A 16456-nucleotide genomic window follows, 5' to 3' on the forward strand; every position below is an offset into this window, starting at 1 on the left:
ATCCGATTGATTGATCATTGACATCCCTACTTTATATCTATTTTCTCTGTACTAGTAGGCCCAATATGAGCCTCTAGGAAATTTCTTAATAACCTAAATGTGGTTGTGGGTGGATGTGTTTTAAGATCAGGCACCAAAGTTGAATAGAAACAAAATAAATCCTGTTCTTCTATGATAATGAAACTTATTAATATAGACCCACATGCAATATCTTTCTGTATTATAACCTTTATTTTTATTATGATACTATGCAAATTGGGCAAATTCATGAAATAAGTCAGAACAGTTATCTTTTTTTAATCTTATGTGTATAATAATTAATCAGTAAGAAAAATAAAAACACATACACAGAAAAGTTATGTATATGGTTGATTATTTGAAAGAGTAAAAACTGAGACAAGCTTTGCAAAAAAAGATTGAAAATGGCATTGAAATGACAAAAAAGAAAACTGGCAACAGAAAAGCTGTTCAAAAGCATCTTCTTCCCTTAAAACTCTATTGGTCTAGAGTATTTAAACTTGATGGCTGCATTAGAGAACAGCAGCAATGATTATGTGTGAAGTGGTGCTGAAATCTCATAATTTTACATATTGTGTTATTTGTTTAGCAGGCATCAAGTAATGTAACCTGTCACATGTTTAACACATTGCAGATGGGGAATATGACTTGGCTGTGGCTTTAAAAAAATTTCAGTCAAAAGATTTTTTTTCTGCATTAATCTCTGAGTAAAAAGACAAAAAAAATCATGACAACAAAAAAAAATCTACTAAAAATGTCCTAGTTGACCAAAACCTGAAGGGCAGTCCTACGGTAAATGGTCCAACCTGATTTCAAAAAGACCCATATTTAAAGGAATATTTTTCTGAGAATGCTTCTCTGAATACAAAACCTTTTATAAAACATAATAAGCATAGTTGAAACAATTATATAGTCTGAACTGGAGGATCTCTAAATAGAAGAGTAGATGATTCACAGCTATCCAAACTGTGCTCTTTTGCTTACTGTCTGTTGACACATACTTAAGTGTCTCACCTTCTCCATTTGCATCATCATCACCCTGAGAATCTGAATTTCTGCCATGTGTTTGACACCTCTGCTGCTCATGGTATTTCAACCAAATAATCCAGAGAAAAATGGCATGCAAATGTGCTGAGAGGGAGTGATTAGGAAATAGGATAGTGATGGTCAGGGAGAATAATTCAGGGTAAATAATATGCATAAGGGTGTGATTGTTTGCATGTTTGTGTGTCAGGTGTTTGTATATATCATGGCTGGAATACCCGTTCATGCATTAATCTATGCTATTACTACATTCTGCAGTTGGGTAGTTTGAAGCTGCATCTTTTCTGTGATGCCACAGTGACAGCTTGTGGTGATGTACAGTAACTACATGATGTATTTATGATTTATTTACAAGTGATTGAAGTAAGTGCAAATATATACTGTAGGACGTTTTTGAGCACCGTGTAACCCCCTTTTCTTGCATAAATGCATCATATTCACCACCTTACATTTTTGCCTCTGGAATTGGTTGTATTGTCTTGAGGAAAAAGTTCAAGCTCTGTCACAAAACTCACCAAGCATTGTTTTTCTCTGACCATAACTAAAATCCAGGGGAGTACTCTTATTTGGAGTAAATTTACAATACAGAGTGCAAGAGATTTCCGTTGGCTTCAAAGAATGGCTTATATTGCATCACACTTCAGTGTCAGATGCAGACAATACATTTGACAGTAAAATAAAATAGATCTTTAATGCAGTGCTGTAACTCAGTTTGTGAACAACTGCAGTAATAAGGCGCTTTTAAACTCAGGACTCTGCGTCTGGACTTTGCCTTCTTAAATAAGTAAGATTTATTTATAGAGTACTCTCAATACAAAAGTTACAAAGTGCATCACATTAAAAGCATCAAATAAGCAATGATAGTAACACCAAGATTCATATTTACATAAAATAAAATAGAGTTTACAAAACAGAAATAATATCAACAAAAACAAGAAAATACATTTTACAAAACAGCAAATATCAGTTTAAAAAGTGAGGGAACAGGTTCATGAAGCTGTTAGTATACAATATAAAAATTAATACCATGCCTTTGGTTATCTAATAAGAGTAAGCATACAAGCACCGTAGCAGGAAAATATATATATCTACTTACAATATGTACATATCTGTACTTTTTCTATTCAGTGTATGTGCTGTATAACGGCTGTGTAGATTTAAGTCGAGCTAATTGTCTGTTCAAGTCACACTTGCCCACGCTTCCTCATTGGTCTGACTCGCTCTTTGCAAGATGAAGCACTGTACCGCATTATATTTGATTGTCAGCGGCACATTTTGAGATCTTAACCTGATAGCACTACCACTACCAAATAACCCGGGGTAGTGCAAATTTGGCTCCATAAAGAGGAATTAAAATGGGGGTGAATGAAGATGTTGCAGAGTTAAAAAGCCCAGCCAAGAACTGAAAGCTTTTAACTTCCACCCCTGTTCAATTGACGTGCATTACACAGTAATTGGTCACAAATGTTCGATATATTTGTCTGTTTCACCACCAGATAATTATAGTCAGGAAGTCATTTCATACTCGGGTCTGTGTGCGTCACCAGAAAAACATAATGGGGTAAAGCTTTTATTTAAAAAAAAAAAAACAGGAGGATGTGGGTGTAAGAGAGGAGGAGGGAAGCGATGAAAAGAATATATCGGGGATGAGTGGTGTTTCAGCATGTGTCGCTACAGATTTGTCAATGTGTGTGTGTGTGTGTGTGTGTGTGTGTGTGTGTGTGTGTGTGCGTGTGCGTGCGGAGGGGCATAATTAGGCATAATTATTTATTACATAAATAGGAATGAAGGCTCTCAGCAGTGAGAGATGCACTGTAAGTGTTTCTTTGAAAACTCTCCGACACCAGATGGAGCTCTTGGCATGTTTTTCAAACATGAAAAACAGGAAGTCAAACTGCTTCCAAATTTTCAAGTGCCAGATTTAATGTTTACTACTTTACTACTGTTATATTTAGTTTTCCATATAAGGAATAAAGGCATAAACAAACTTTTTTTCTCACAATTTAGAGACGATTGGCCCAAAATGCACCCATTTAACCCACTATAAAACCAAAGAACAGCTTATTTTTATCGTAGTTATCTGGTGATTTCATCTGTTTATGTCTTTATGGTTAATAAATAATGTACATGTGGTTTTGTACAAGAGTGTTAATGCTTTATTCTGCTCCTCTGTTTCATGTCAGTCAAGTTTTTTGACTTGTTGACTTCTCCTCCACAGATCCGAGGCTTCCTCTCGAGGTTTGACAACGTCCTGCCTGCCAGCCTGGCCTTTGACAAATGCACTGCCTGCTCACCCATTGTAAGTGGCACAAATTGTAACTTAGTAGTTCAAATGATGTGTTTTCAAGTCCAGTTTAGTAACAAGGCGGTGTTTTGACCGTAAACTGAGATTTTGCAAGAAAGATTGATTGAAAAGTAGATGAGGATAAGCAGGTTTGGATTTGCTTATCAGATCAGGATCAGTTACTATGTGACACAGTTGTTTTGAAACACAAAATGCAGCCTTAGCAGAAATAGGGGGATTCCCATCTCTCCCATTTCCACATTGTTAAGTCAGTAGAGCTGTGTTGAAATGTTGTTCCTTGAGGAATACTGAAGACGCACACACACACACACACACGCAGAGAAAAGCTGGTAAAACCATATGGTAGCAATCAGGCAGCAGTTGCTCATTGATGTCAGTGACTGTCGTATGAGTAGATTTAGCTCCCAACACTGCCTTCTCTGTGTGTGTGTGTGTATGTGTGTGTGTAAAGATGGGTTGTTGAAGGGTCCACATATCTTAAATCAGCCAATTGGGGTGGGAGAAATTGTCTTTGTGTTGTTTTTAATTTTTTTTTATTTTACCGCGTTGTCATTGGTCCACAGCCAACTGGCCAATCAGTACCCCAAGTGGCCTTGCGGTTAGCAGCATCCAGTGATGTGATTGGTTCGTGTACGTTAGTGTAAGACCAGAGGGAGGAAGAGAAAACTATAACTTAAAGAGGGAGAAAGTTTTTTTTCAAAAAAAAAAAAAGGTAGAGGGAAAGAAAGGGAAGGAGGGGTGGGTAAAGAGAGGAAGTGCAGGGCTCAAGAAAGGGTGTTGTGATGAGTGGAGGACTGGTTCACTCTCTCTCTCTATCTCTTTCTCTCCTGATCTCAATGCAGTCTTTGTGTCTATAAAGAGGTCATAAAGCCCCAGATCTATCACTTTCATGTGAAGACAGACAGACAGAGAGAGGGAGAAACCAAGAGGCAGAGGGGGGGGGGAGGAGGGAGCTGGCCGGCTTGTAAGCTAAAAGTTTAAAGTTTTCTCCACCTACGCTGCTTCTGAGAAAAAAAAAAAAAAAAAAAAAAAGTAAGTGGAGTTCCACCCCATCTTAAGGTGTCATGTTTCAGCCTGTGTGACTGATGAGATTATTTGGTCTGCACAGAGGGTTCATATGGTTTGATAGGGATTGGGTGAAGCGTGTGTAGTCATGAACAATGAACAACATGAGTTGGGAAAGACGATCCTTCTGCTGCAGCAGGGATAAAGGTTATGTAGTGAAATTGGTGAATATGTTTTGATTTGGTTAATCCCACCCACACATTTTCCCTCTCTGTTTTGCATTTGATTATCTGTCTTTTCTTTTTCCAGCGTCCTCCGATTTCACCTCTCCCTCTTCCTTCCATCTCTCCGCTCTTTTCCTCTCCTGTCTTACCTTTTTTTCCCTTCCTGTTCTCCCTCCCCCATATCTCCCCTCCCTTTTGTGTGTCCCTCTGTCCATCTATCAGTCCGTCCACTGTAATGTGTGTGTGTCTTTGTCTTCACTCTGTATGTGTGTGTGTGTGTGTGTGTGTGTGTGTGAGTGAGCGAGTCCATGTCTGTCTGTGTGCCGCAGTCAGCTGTGTGCTGCCAGGTCACTATGGAAACAAAACAATTCAGCCCCTGTCTGGGCTGGAGCAGTTCCTGTAGAGTTGGGGCTTTTTCACTCTGTGTGTGTGTCTGTGTGTGTGTATTTCCTAACTCTTTCTAGGGCTGTGAGCCAATAAAACTACACGCCAGAGAGTAAATCACAGCTGACGTGGCTTTGTCTAAAATGGTGCCAGACACCTCTTACTACAACTACTTGTACTAACACTACCAAATATGCTAGCACTATTAATAGCAAGAACATTTTTTAAATTTGCAATGCAATGTTTTTTTAACAGACTTAAAACTGATCACTAACACAGCTCACAGTGTTTTTCAGTTAATATGGTCTTTCCTTTTAAACTTTTAAAGGGGACATAACGTGCTTTTTGTGATTTTCTCTCATGTAGATAGAGTTATAATGTCGGCTGTCTATGTATGTCCATCAAACATGCCCACAAATGGCTGTTCAATCTGTAGCCTTTGTTGCTAAGGTTGTTCCATTGGTTATATGCACTGTCCATATTTCGAAATCAGATTTGGGCTCAAACATGTACAGATGTATTTGAGAAGTTTCCATTTTGAGCAAAAAATGAGAAAAAGAAGTGAAATCCTACTACTATTGTTTGTCGGGACACAGCTTCCCGGAGCTAACCAATCAGAACACAGCGGGCTTAAAGAGACAGGAGCTAAAGCAGCCTGTTGCAGACAGAGGCTGAACTGAGGGGCTGCATGAAGGGCCAGTATGAGATAAACAAGAAGTTTCTTTTAAATTGTAAATCATGCCAATATATTCCAGTAGAGCCCCAGAATAAACATAGACCTGGGAATGTGCATATTATGTCCTCTTTAATAAGTGTTGTAAATTGTGTTCATGTCACAGATTGTTAAAGATTAAAACCGCATTCAAGTTGATCTCAGTGGTCCCATTGTGGTTATGTGGACATGCACACAACTCCTCTTGTCAAACATTAAAACCTCTTGAAAGAATCTAAAATACACTTATAGTGATTTGTGATTGTGTTATGAGATGTGTACTATTACACTGAGGTTCAGTGTTATGTCCGCTTTTGAGTGTGTATGTAGTCTTACCATGAATTCAGTGTCTCCTAATAATGGATTATACATCTTAGAGATGAGACTAGTCAATTCATTGATTAGTCGATTGACAGAAAAATTAACTGGAAACAATTCATCTGATAATCAGATTGATTAATCATTAACATTTCGTAATTCCAGCTTCTTACATGTGGAGTTGTGCTACATTTCTTTGTATTATGTGATATTAAACTGGATATCTTTGGGCATTGGACTGTTAGACTAAAAAAAGACATTTGAATACTTTGGGCATCAGAGAAAAAGTGATGGGCATTTTGCAGCATTTTCTAACATTTTAAAGACCAAACAGTTAATCTATTAATCACAAAATAATAGGCAGATTATCTGTTATTATTCTTATAGACTGATAGTTGCATAAAACAGGCAATTTAAAGACCTTATCTTGGTCTGCTGGGAATTGTGACACTATTTCCTGATGTTTTATGGACTGAATGATTGCTGTGTTTTTATTTATCTTTAAAGTTATGCAACTGCAAAATTTTCATCAGTTAGGAATGTTTTATGTCTTTTTTTTTTTTATTAAGAATACTTTGAGCTTTGCTTCCTGTGTAATGTGCTGTTTCTCTGAAATACCAGAGGGCCTGTGTGGTTATTTGATGAGTCAGTACATGTAGACCATATATGTTAACCGGGAAGTCAAAGCTAGTGAGTCACCAGGAACTGTTTACTCATAGGACTCAGTGTACAGTAAGTGTCCGATTATGGCCAAACCACTAAACAAGAACCTCGAAACATTTCATTCATTAGGTGTATGTCAGTCGAAAATTAAACCATTCACGAGTGTTAACGATTATCTCTTGTATGTCAGTCGAAAATCTCCTTACATCATTACTAATACTACTACGAATAATACTACTTCTATTAGTATTCAAACAGTTACTAAATGATGTTGGTTATGTAAAATGCACGCTACAATTTTATTCTATGTGACTTTCAGTCGAAAACGTCTACTATATATACTTTGAAAAACAGTCCGTACACTTTGTTTTGTAAGTTTACCACTGAAGATAAAAGCCCTCTGAGCCACCAGGACCACCAAATGTATGTTTGATATGTTTAAAGATGCCACACACACACACACACACACACACACACACGCAAGCAAGCAAGCACATGACACCGCTAGTACTAGTGGGATAATTTCAATTACACAACTTCAAAAAGAAAAAACATCATGACTGTCAAATAAAGCTAGAGGGTAGAACTTTATGTGGCTCCAAAGGGAGGAAGCTATAGGACAAGTCCATATGTACACGTGTGCATCACATATGTGTGTGTACACTGTACGTACAGTATGTGTAGTGCACCATCTAATCCAGATGTTGATGACTCTGTGTGTTTGTAGCTTGACTTAATTGTTTTTTTTTCCTGTCAGCAGTGTGTGATCGCGACTAAAACCCATCTGGCATCTTGTGAAAGTTTGATATCAGTTCCACTCCGTGCGTCCACATGTGCTTTTGACCTTACTGCATATTTCCCACAAAACTTTTGCCACAGTGATGCAACTCAGAGAGCAATTTGAATTTTAGATGCTTCAATCCACCACAAGAACATTTTTCTACAAATGATTTCTGTTTTTTACCAAGCAGTATCAACTACACCATGATGGAAATGTGCTATTACAACATGTAATTTTTATTTAAAAATATCTAAATTCATACAGTAATTGATGTAGGTGCAATTTTTGGTCATAATTCACAATCCCATCTGATCTGAAAATTTGCTGATATTTTCAATTTTCTTACATTTTTTCAAGCTTTTTCTTCAGCATAGCACTAGCTAGAACTTCTGTCTGTTATTGATCATGGTCTTGTATGTTTACTATGGATATAGATGCAATGATGCAAGTGTGTGTTGTGTGTTTAACTCGGTGTCTGTGTGCATTGCTTTGAGTCACTTTATTAACTTTATCAAATCATCATCACTGTTATCGAGTTGCTTTCTGTGTCACAAGCAGCTATATTACAACAAAGTGAGTTTTAGCCGTTGGCGTCTCATGTAACGGATCCCATGGATGGAAGTGGAGAATCAAAAGAAATAAAAGAGAAGTAAGGAAAGAAAAGAGAAGTTGAAAAGATGAACGAGGGACACGTCAGTGTGTATTGTGTGTGGTGTGTCTGGCTCCAAGACTAGACGCCAGGTCAGTCTGCGAACACACACACACACACAAAGGCACAAGCAGTAATGGACACAGAGTGTGTTGATGTCTGAGGCAGAGGTAACCCTACACCTGCAGAGAAGGGTCTGTGGGCATCTATGAAAGGGTCAGCCAAGCTTCGGAAGGTAGTCAATAGGGCAGAGTGTGTGTGCGTGTGTGTGTGTGTGTGCGTGTGTGTGCATGTGTTGTGGAGAGATGATGTGGGTATTTGAAGTCAGTACTGGTAGGAGATCAAGGAAAACATGTCAGTATGTTTGCAGAGGTGTTGAGTTGTTGCAGAGGTTGTGCCCAAGGACCAGAGGGACAAAGGTGCATATTTTATTATCATATTTTTATTTATACTGTTAAAGATTATTATTATTGTTGTTATTATTATTATCCACTTTTAGAGAACGTTGCTCTTCTGCCACCTCTTAATGTTTTTGATTTAAGTGTTGTAAGTCATTAGCATTATTCACCCCTCAACTCCAAGTGCACATATCAGATTAAAAAAGGACTTAATCAAGCATGTAATGTCTAAGATTTATTTCTTACTCTAAAGTGCAGTAAAAGGTGTAGAGGTGCAGTTGTGTTAGGGAACTTTTTTCACCCTTGTGACTTGAATCAGAAATTTTGAGTTTCACCTGTTTCACCTGAGCAAATAAAAAGAGGTTTGAAAGGGAGCACAGACTATGGCATTCACTCTTTCAGGTCACTTAAGGAGAATTTGTCAGGAAAAGAGAGGAAATATTTTTCATCCAAGCATTCCCCATATAAGGGCCTCCATGAACACAGCTACTTACTTTTTTGTCAGTCATTCTGTAGGTAGGTAGAAAAGGGAAGGATATGCTGGTTAACTGTTGTTGACTTTGTTGATTTTGGGGGTGTAATAAACAATATGATACTCAGTATGCACGAGACCAATACGAAGACATAATGTCCTATAGTGTTGATGTTTCAGTGAGAATTGATGTATTGCCACACTAGCAATACACATTACCTTTTCTGATAAATCATCTGGATTTTTTTTTGTTTTTCTTGTGTTTTTGTCCAGGTCCTGGACCACTATGAGAGGGAAGGTTTCAACTTCCTGTCCAAGGTTTTTAATTCTTCCCACTCATTCCTGGAAGACCTGACAGGGCTGACATTGTTGCACCAGGAGACACAGGCTGCAGAGGTAAATCACACACTCATACACATCTAAGAAAAACAGGTGCGCACAAACACACATACACACACACACACACACACAACCTGCAATAAGAGACCCAGGCTGCACTGTCAACAGTGTCACACTCAATGCGCACTAATAACCAAACTATTGATTTGAGTGTTTGAGTGTGTGTTTATTTTTCTCTCAAGCCAGTTTGTTGAGAGATTTATGTTTATCTATTTTGCAAATTTATATATTTGATGGGAAGTTTTTTGGTGTGTTGGAGCAACCTCACCGATAACAGGGTAATGAGGGCCCCTTCCTGGAACCATCCCTAGGAGGGGAGCATGCAGATGCCCAATAAAATAATGTGAGGCCTCTACTATGTGGACCCACACAACTGAAAAGTCAGGGGAAGAGGTCTGGTGCCTTGCTAATTAGGTGGCCAGAAGGTTATTGGTGCCTACTATGACAGCAACTCAAGAACCTGCTGGTGGACACCAGTGGTGAAGGAAGTGTCAAGCTGAAAAAGGAAAGCTTTAGTTTGTCCTGGCTACTCCTGAATCAATAGACTACCTGTCTATTGATTCATGGGAGGCCCAAAATACAATTGAGTGGTCTCAGAAGCAAAAACTCAGGTGTTGGAGCATGGGTAAGTCATAGAGAATGACTTTATAAAAGCTAATCTTGACCGTCAGAGCACCCAGGCTGCTTTTGAGAAAGGAGGAGAACTGCTAACCCTGAATGGGGATAATTTCTGATTGTGAAAGAAACACTTTGAGCAACTTCTGAACCCTAATTAAAATGCACTTAGTGAAGGAGACACAAAGAGCACCTCAAAAAGCACTGCAGTGGCAAGGAGTTGATTAAATTCACCTTGAGATGCTGAAAGGTTCTGGATATTGTTGAACATTATTAGTGTTGGTTCCAATTTACAAAAAAAAAAAATGGACCAGAGGGTGTGCACCAGTGGTGATACTGATGTCACAACAGGATGCTTATGTGCTAGAAAGGAGGTTGTGGCTGATGTTGTAACATCACATTCAAAAGGAGCAATGCAGGTTCCATCCTGGCTGTGGATCAGTGGATCAGCTCTTCACTCTTACAAAGTTACTGGAGGGGTCATCAGAGTTTTCCCATCCAGTCTACATTTATTGTACGAATGTGTTATGGAAGACTTATGATGGTTTTGCTCTGCAACGTGTTGCATGGGGTACTGTGGAAATATGGGGTCCCGGGGCCATAACTACAAGGCATCTGGTCATTGTAAAACCAGAGTGAGCTCTGTTTCTATTCTCAGCATTAAGTCAAGCACGTCCTCAGTTGGCATCGGACTTCGAGGTCATGATCTGCAGTGACGCAGGCGTTGCACTGGGGAGTTGTAGTCAAGAGGCAGCTAAGCCTGAATGCGAAGCCTTCGATTTACAGTTCATGTGCCAATCCTCACCTATGACCATGACTTCTGGATAGTAACCAAAAGAATGCATACAAGCTGAAATGAATTGTCTTCGCAGGGTATTTGGTCATACCATTCATAGAGATCCTGGTAGGATCTTGGGTTAGAATCGCTGCACCTCCACATTGAAAGGAACCAGTTAAGGTGATTCAGGCTCCTTATTCAGATGCCTCTTTGATACCAGCCACAATACATTATTAGGATTCGATATCCCACCATGCCTGGGAATGCCTCACGAGAAGTGAGGATACCATTGGATACCTGAGGAGAAGGAGTTCTCGGCATTATCGCTTAGCTGGAACCATCACATGGACACGTATAAGAGGCAGAAAATGGGTGGCGAGGAAGAGCTGGTCCCTCAGGAGCTGAGAAAGTTTATGGCTCAGGGAAATCCATACAAAAATCTTCATACAATTTCAAAGCAGAGTTGTCCTCTTTTAGAAACGAAGGTTTTTTGTAAGAATTTCATTAGAGGGATTTCTAAAATGACACATACACACTTTTAATACAAAGGCGGAGATATTTTTTCTTCTGTAACCTTCTTCTAATTGTTCTGCTGCTATAGCAACACACAGTTGATGTCCATGGAACAACGAGTGGAATAAAGTTCCAACAAACATTCAAAATACTTGGTGGTGGAATATGGGTGGTTTTCCTCAAGACTCCCCTCTGACATGAGACAGAGGGAGTGGAGGGAGAGACAGAAAATGAGTGTGTGTGTGGGTGGTGGGGGTTGGGTCTGGTCCTGCCGAGCTGTGGGAAAATCCCACGTACTTTCTCCCCGACTCCTACCCATAATACACAGATGGAGGAGGGGAGAAGAGAATGGCAGGGAAGGGAGAGGGAGAGGGGATGGAGGAAAAAAAGGAGTGTAGATAAGAGAAATGGAGGAGGGAGAAAGAAAGAGGGGAAGAAAAGACAAAAAGATGACTGGAGAGAAAGTTTTAAGAAGGAAGAAAAGTAGAAGCCAGTTAAGAGGAAAATATTTTTTCCTTCGTTCTCCATCTTCTCTCTTGCTCTCTTTCTTTCTTTCTCCCTCCTCTTGGGCCTCCTTTCTTTACTCTCACTCTGGTTGTCTCTGTCCCTCATCCCCCTCTCCTGCTATCAATCTTTACCTTAGTCCCTATCGTTCGCTCCATCTCTCATGCTTGTTCCTCCCCTCTCCTCCCTCTCATCCCCCACCCTCCCCATCTTCAATCAGAAGATGGAGAGATTGTTTTGATTGTTCAGCCCACCAGCGCCAGAAGTCTTAGCGCCTGTTTCCTGTACTCAGATTAGCTATTCTGAAAACTACTGCACTTGGAGGACGTCCCTTCAGGTTTTTTTTTTTATTTCCTCCAATTCCAGGAAGAGACAGAAATTCTTCTCTCGCTCGTGAAAGCATATCATTACTTATTTCATGCGGGAACCCACTAGAAATAGGCCTGTGGCTTGTTTCGGGTCCTGACCCATATTTTCAGCGGCACTGGCCTGAAATAATGATAATTTTGAATGTAAAAAAATAGGGGTTGAAAGGGTCCTCATTGGATCCCTTTTGTGAGTCATCATTGGATGATTATCACTTCCAGTGGCTTATTTAATTACTTGTTGCTTTGACAAGGTTTGAGTCTACTTAAATCATGTAAGAACGTATTCAGAGCCTCCTGTCATCACTAAAAAATTTGCCTTTTTTAAAATGTTAGATGACTACAGGTCTTAGACTGTGTGTAAGCCTAGTGACTGATTAGAAATACAATGGCGTTGGTCATCTATTAGAAAAAGTTTGGCAGTGGATTACAGTGGTCTTAAATGACTAATAAGTTGTTATTTTTACAATGTTCTCTTCTTGCCCTGGTACTGGCTTCATTACAGGCCGTGTGTATTTTTGCGTGTGCATGTGCGTGTAACTAACTTCTAAACTATAATCTACGTCACTAGATACGAGTAATATGTACTTATGGCCTATTTCGGGCGCGTTTGTAACCAGAGAACTACTTTTTATGCGGTCACCACAGGGTTTTGGGGGAGTTCAAGTTCGGTTACAGTTTAGACTGACTGAAGGTTCTCTGTGTGTGTCTTTGTGATTGTGTGTGTGTGTGTGTGTGTGTGTGTGGGAATATGAGTGTGCACAAATCAGTGTGAATGGCTTCTTTGTGAGATCAGCCCTCTTGAGATTATAGTAGGAGCATAGCAGGGTGGGAAATGTACTATGGATGTGGCGTCTGGCAAATTAGTTACATATATTTGAAAACATGTTGAACATTTTTTTAGCATACAGCATGTTGTATCTTTCCCCTCATGAGACCATTCAAGTTTGTGGTAAAAAACATGGCAAAACGTTTCCAAGTATTTTTTGACCTGATCAGTACTTTCTTTTTTTCCATTTTACCCTTCTTTCTAATTTAGTATGGCCAGTTTCTCTATACTGCAGTTCTTGTAACTGTAACAATGTTGGACTGAGGAGAATGTAAGGCCTTAGCAAACAAAGTGCTTGTCAGATCATCTAACAGTGTCTTTTTGGGTGGCAAATGTTTTTTTTTAACTTTCCAAAACAGAAAATTCGACAGTCACACCCAACTCACAAAGCCATTGGTCTGTGTGCGAAGGTGTGAAAGAAGGCAGGGTTTGAATTTCTTTCTGAAGCTCTTTTCTTTCAATCTTTTTCACTTTGTAAAATGGAGTGCAACACCATGAATGCCTTTGAGCGGAGGCTTTATGAAAGTGTGTGCCGTTATCCCCATTTGTACGATTAATCATTTGAGACTACTGTGCAATGAATCGAATCAGAGACAGATTGGGGAGGCAGTGTGATGCGACTAGGAGGAGGCTTTGACGACAGGCTTTAACCTACCTCAGGGTGGCCATTCGGAACAGGTATAAACACATCTGCCGTTAGACATTTTTAGCATGGACGGAATGTATGATGGATGGATAGATTGTATGACGCAGTTTGTTTGAACACTACTGAGGCCTGTAGGCTGCCTTGTCTGATGCATGTTTTCATCACCCACTTCTTCTCTTCCCTTCACACATCAAGTAGTTAAATCTAGTTAACCAACAATAAACATAATTACCATGCTTAATAGAAATACCTTTACTCTAAAGTGGAGTAATGTTAACCTGTGTCCCACCAACCCAGGTTTAGAGGAAGATGAGCCAGGTCAGATGACGCATGTTGACCCATTCAGGTCAACTGTGTTGGCATAAAAGGGCTTTTTGAACTGAGCTAAGTCTCAGTATTTCAACAAATGTTAAAGCTGCGCTGCTGGACTTTTGTCTCCCCCTTCTGGCAGTGACAGTAATTACAAAAACACTGTTGCGACTGTAAAACGGTGGGTAAATTGTTTTGGGTGTCACACAACTCCCAAGAAATAACTTGTTACACTATCATAAATTTTGTTCCATTCAGTCCTATGATATTTGGAAAGTCTAGAGGAGCTGCACGATTAAATTATTTTATCCCTATTCAAGTTAGTAGAGAGCTAACTGGAAGTTAGCCCGTTCAGCCGATGGAAGTCTCTAGTAGCAGCATCAGTTTGCACTCATCCGGTCAGAGCAGGAATGTCAAACCCAACCTGAGATTAAAAACTTGTGGTATACTATGAAATACAGATATTTGTCTGGCGGTGATAAGGTTAATCAGCATTGTGTGAACTCGTTTGGCACAGACATTCATTTATATGTAAAAGTTCCACCCTGCAGGTTTCAACTAGGTAACTGTGTCACAGTTCAGATACGTGTTAGCATGTCAGAATAGGCTATTGTGTTCTGGCTGATTGGCCTTCCTAAATGTAGCCTCACTGTAGAGGGTTGGGTCGGACCAATCAACACTTACAAACACTCAGAGAGCCTGAGAGGAAATGAATGTCTGTACAGGATGCTGTACCTCTGTCAAAGGGCAGAGTACAATGGAGACGGATTTTCTTCACAAAATCTGAGTACTATATTATCACAACACAAAAGGACCATAACGTTATGAAACATTATACCTCTGTCTAGTAAAGTGATTTATAGAATCATACAGTAATTACAGTGATGAAAATGTTACATTACAATATGTTGTCATTTCTGTTTTGTGGCTCTGCAGTCACTCAGTTTAAAATATAAACTAGTTAGATCAGGTTTTGCGCATGTCGTCCCAACTCTTTTAGGAATGAAAAGTTTGTCAAAATCTAGCTGTAAGGTCTCAGGAAAATGCTAAAGAAAATGTCCCACCACTGTGATTAAATAAAAAAGATTATAATTAACATCTGCTAAGTGAAACTCAAATTATGTGTGATGACAGTATTTTCCAGAGTTACTGTACTCACTTTTACAAGTGATATTAGAGGAAGCCCATGATCTGATTTGTCATGGTTTTTATTATATTCCAATCGTCATTTTCAGTAAATAATGCCAATTGCTTCCGTGTGTGTTCCCGCACACATTAATCTGTCCGTGAATACCCAAAATAGAGGATGTGCGACACTCTCAGTACAAAGGGTCTTTTTGCAGAAATCATGTTCCACTCCCTTCCCACCTACTACAACTGGCAATGCCAGTAAGTCACAAGATAGAGACAGCTGCGTTGAACTTTTGAGAAGAATGTGTCACTTGTCACACTTTACTCCTTTTTTGGTTTGATCTTGTGACATGAATTCATTATAGTCTCATTTTAATACAGTGGCTCTTACAAAATTATTTGAAAATGGGTGTAAAACTCAACTATGTTTAAAATTTTTAATCATTTAGGGTTTTCCAGAAACTTGTATTGCAAGTGTTACTTGTGCAGAACAACAGAGTTTGTCTAAAAGGATTTAGGACTGAACTGGATAACATTGATAGATTCATATTGTACAATATGGATAACAATGATAGTTTTATATTGTTTGTTATACAAACACAGGTTACACCCTCTAGAGGGTGTAACCTGTGTTTGTATAAAATCATCTTCTCACGGTCCGTATTTTGAAATGAAATCATTGTAAAATTACCTCAACACACTCCCAGGACTCCTTGGTGTCTGGAGCCATCGATTTGGGAATCGTTTGTTTTTTAGCAGATACTCCAGATATCCAGGGTGACGTATCATCCGTGTGGAGTTCAGCGTCTTGTTCAAGAACAGTTCAACAAGTCACATTTACAGTTGGGAGTGTTGAAGTCATGATAATTTGGTTTCAGGGTGGTCTCACTGCCAATTACTAGCCAATTGTTTTTGGTTCCCAAAGTTTGAACCATACTTGACTTCTAAATAACAGTTTTAAGACATTTTTACCTGCGTCTTAATAAAAAAAAATCACTACAGTTGGTCTTGCCACTTTCCTCTTTTGGCCTGATTCCAATACCCAGAGGCAGTGTTCAGTAACATACAAACCTGTGTCTCTCCAGATGTGTGCATTTGTCTGTGCACCATCAGATGCCACTAATCATCACCTTGAGTCATATGAATACCCCGGAGGAGCAGAGGTTGCCCAACCATACACGCTCGGCCCTGCTCTGGGCTGCGCCTCTCTACGTAAAACAGTGTGCTGACGATAAAGTTGATTTAGTTATGTTGGCTCATCACCAAGCGGCTTGGAAAACATACAAGTACGAGAATGAACACACACACACAGCGACACACAGTATCACAGACTCTCTCCAGTCACATGCCCTTTTCTTCCTTTCTCTCTCTCTCTTTCACTCCCCCACATAAAC

At 39.4% G+C, this 16456-nt stretch overlaps 1 protein-coding gene across 3 annotated transcripts in view; it reads left to right on the top strand.

The window, feature by feature from the left end:
- The window catches only part of atg7 (ATG7 autophagy related 7 homolog (S. cerevisiae)), a 76553-nt gene that overhangs the window by 32396 nt on the left and 27701 nt on the right, over positions 1-16456 (top strand). For all 3 annotated transcript variants that reach the window (XM_044349491.1, XM_044349490.1, XM_044349492.1), the window contains exons 17-18: positions 3281-3361; positions 9247-9369. In XM_044349491.1, the coding sequence (XP_044205426.1) occupies positions 3281-3361; positions 9247-9369 (204 nt within the window). The remainder of the gene's footprint in view (positions 1-3280; positions 3362-9246; positions 9370-16456) is intronic.

This window comes from Thunnus albacares, chromosome 4, assembly GCF_914725855.1.
Source record: "Thunnus albacares chromosome 4, fThuAlb1.1, whole genome shotgun sequence".
NCBI lineage: Eukaryota > Metazoa > Chordata > Actinopteri > Scombriformes > Scombridae > Thunnus > Thunnus albacares.